This window comes from Asparagus officinalis, chromosome 8 (assembly GCF_001876935.1).
Source record: "Asparagus officinalis chromosome 8, Aspof.V1, whole genome shotgun sequence".
Lineage (NCBI taxonomy): Eukaryota > Viridiplantae > Streptophyta > Magnoliopsida > Asparagales > Asparagaceae > Asparagus > Asparagus officinalis.
In genome coordinates, this window is record NC_033801.1 from 6,313,770 (window position 1) to 6,316,636 (window position 2,867).

The 2,867-nt window shown below is 36.1% G+C and overlaps 1 protein-coding gene across 1 annotated transcript; it reads left to right on the forward strand.

Moving 5' to 3' along the window:
* LOC109820766 (E3 ubiquitin-protein ligase BOI-like) lies at positions 1 to 2,867 on the forward strand. The gene is made up of 4 exons (XM_020386960.1): positions 1 to 277; positions 384 to 457; positions 890 to 1,167; positions 2,313 to 2,867. Exons 1-4 carry the CDS (start codon positions 228 to 230, stop codon positions 2,865 to 2,867), a joined length of 957 nt encoding a protein of 318 aa, XP_020242549.1. The 5' UTR covers positions 1 to 227.

Below are 2,867 nucleotides of genomic sequence, written 5' to 3' on the forward strand. Positions count from 1 at the left end.
ACCGTATCTCTCTCCTCACAAATCTCTCTCACCTCTTTCTCTCTCTAGAAATTGTTTGGCTTTCCCTCTCTCTCTCTTTCTCTGCTGAATTCTAATATCCAGCCCAACCGTCTACTCTTTGAGAAATCCGCCATTATTTACTCCTCTTATGCCATTTACTCTCTTTATATAAATTTGGATTTTGGGTCTTCTGTTTCATTTCAATTAGAGTTGTGACAAGGAAGAAAATGGCTGTTCAAACTCATCAATATTTTTCCAATGCTCTGCATCTTAAGAGGTACGATCAGTATTATTACAGGAAGTTTATTCCTCTTTTTTTTTTCTTTTTTTTTGGCCCTTCTTCCATTTTTTTGGCTTAATTCTTATTTTGCTTTCCTTTTTAGAAAAGAACAGGAGATGAACTCAACTGGATTCGAAGCTTTGAATGAATCCTCAACTTTGTTATCAACTATTGGAGGTAATTCAGTGGTGGTGTCCACTTATTTTAACTTCAATTGATTTTTTTTTTTTTTTTGCTCAGACTGTTTTGAGCTTATTGGATTAAACCATAAGTTTGTGAGACAAATTCTTTTTAGGTTTATTTCGAGTTAATATACAGGAATGGAGGCTTCTAGTTTTAAAGTTTCAAATTAAATCTAACCAGACTTTGCAAATGAGAAATAAGTTTGAAGCTCTTTCTTCTGTTAAATATCAAGTTGTTTTGCTTTATTCTTTACCAAGAGAAATCGATCAGTCTAGTCTCTGTTTCCTTTTTCCTGTATTTTATTAAAAAAAAAACAATATTTTGTATTTGGATGCTTGCTTTTTTCACGTCAAAAGTCCTTCCACATCAACACATTATCAAGTTAGGAACTGAAAATAAATTTTAATCTTTTTGGCCAAAATTCAGGTTATATGATAAATCCAAAGGAGGGAAACCAATACTTGATACAATCACAACCGTCGATTCCCCGGCCTCAGAAGATAATAAGACTAGATCAGTATCAGCAGCGAAGTCACAATCCTGCATTGAAATCCACTGGGCTTCAACTGGCATCTGGAGAGCAAAATTTGAGCCAAAATGTGAACCAGATCAATCCCCTACTCTCCTCTTCTCCCCTTTGCGAGGATTTTTCAAGTTCAGTTGGCCAATACAGCAAGGAACTTGACCAATTACTGCAAGCTCAGGTACTTCATTGTTCCTTTCTCAACTTATTCTTCTTTGCTTAAAGAAAACTCCACAAAAATGCTTGGGGAATTGAATATATTTTTGATGGGATCATACTTTTCAATGATGTACCTATATACTAGTAAATATATACATGTTATGAAATAGTATAATTACAAACCAGCATCACTTGAGATAGAAAATAGTTTTTGAATGAATGGTTAGGATTATTAATGTCATAATGAGGGTTTGAGAAGATCTCTTAATAAACTAAAAGAAATGCTAAATGTAGAGTTGACACAGTAAAGTTCGGTACGGCAGAGTTTTTTAAATTCCAGACCGAAACCAAATAAAGCTATATTTTTAATGATAAAAAGTAAGAAAATTCAAAATATACAATATATCCTGTACTGTTCTCTTTCTAAGTTTTGAAGTAGAGAAAACTTTTAAAACTTTCTAAGGGATTAGCATTTTTTTTTAGATAAATAAAATAATCAGTTATGTAATCCAACAGCCGTTATCTTTGATTCAGAAGTAAATAATTTTCTATTTCAAGAGAAATCATGTTTTGGAATGAAAAAGGGTAAACTTATGTACATTAGAAAGATGATCTTCCAACTTGTTAAGAGGTATGTGTGAATAAATTATGCATTGACAACCCATTACTTTTCCTTTTCACATATACCCTCCTGATCTACAAATAGTATCACGAGATATAGAAGCAAAACATTTTACGAAGAAACTAGTTGCTGCCAGTGCGATGTATAGTACTTTGTATACCTACTGTTTCACACATAATGTGATAGTATTATCATATGACAAATACATCTTAATGTGAACATCCACCAAAATTATTTTCTTTCATAGAAATGTGTTAGATATGGTTAGTAATACGTGAACTAAGAATACAAATTTTATCAGAATACCCGCATACAGCGTATGCTACAGGGTGATCACCGACACCGATCAATATCATTCACGGGGTTAATTTGATAGTTGTAACTATTTCTGTTTATAGTGCAAACTTTCCTACTCCTAATGATTTGCATTCAAAAACTAACATAGGTAAGATTGTTTTCAACAGAGGGAGTTTACAAATTAACTAACACATTGCATTCATGCAACTAATACTAATTAACTTATAATTTTTTTTTGCTTGTGTCAGGGAGAACAACTTCGACAAGCACTAGCCAAGAGCCAACAATCCCACTACAAGCAACTCCTCCAACACTTAGAAAAATCGGCAGCCAAAATCCTCACCGAAAAACAAACCGAACTAAACCAACTCATCCAACACACCTCCAAGTTACAAAACCACCTAGCCCAGCTACAATCCGAATCCTTCGGTTGGCAGTCCAAAGCAATCAAATCCCAGACAATTGCAAACTCAATCCGAGCCCAAGTACAGCAGATCCAGCAGGAGTCGGTAGTCGCTGAAGACGCCGGTTCGTCGTGCACCGAACCGAACAGGACGGACCCCGACGACGGGAGATTGTCGTGCAGGGTGTGCAGGAGTCGGGCAGTGTCTGTGGTTGTGTTGCCGTGCCGGCATTTGTGTTTGTGCGAGGATTGTGACGGTGGTGGTGAGGTGAAGGCTTGTCCTGTTTGTGATTGTGTTGGGAGTGGGAGTGTGAGAGTTTTCTTGTGTTTGAGAGTTTGTTTGGTTGGCAGTGGTAGAGAAGACTCCCCCCCCCCCCCCGTTGGTTCTTTATTAAGTTAA

Bases quoted from the DNA above. Each gene is read 5' to 3' on its own strand.
- LOC109820766 (XM_020386960.1), top strand. From the start codon at position 228: ATGGCTGTTCAAACTCATCAATATTTTTCCAATGCTCTGCATCTTAAG. The intron at 278-383 runs GTACGATCAGTA...TTTCCTTTTTAG, and splicing joins AATGCTCTGCATCTTAAGAG to AAAAGAACAGGAGATGAACT. The intron at 1,168-2,312 runs GTACTTCATTGT...TGCTTGTGTCAG, and splicing joins ACCAATTACTGCAAGCTCAG to GGAGAACAACTTCGACAAGC.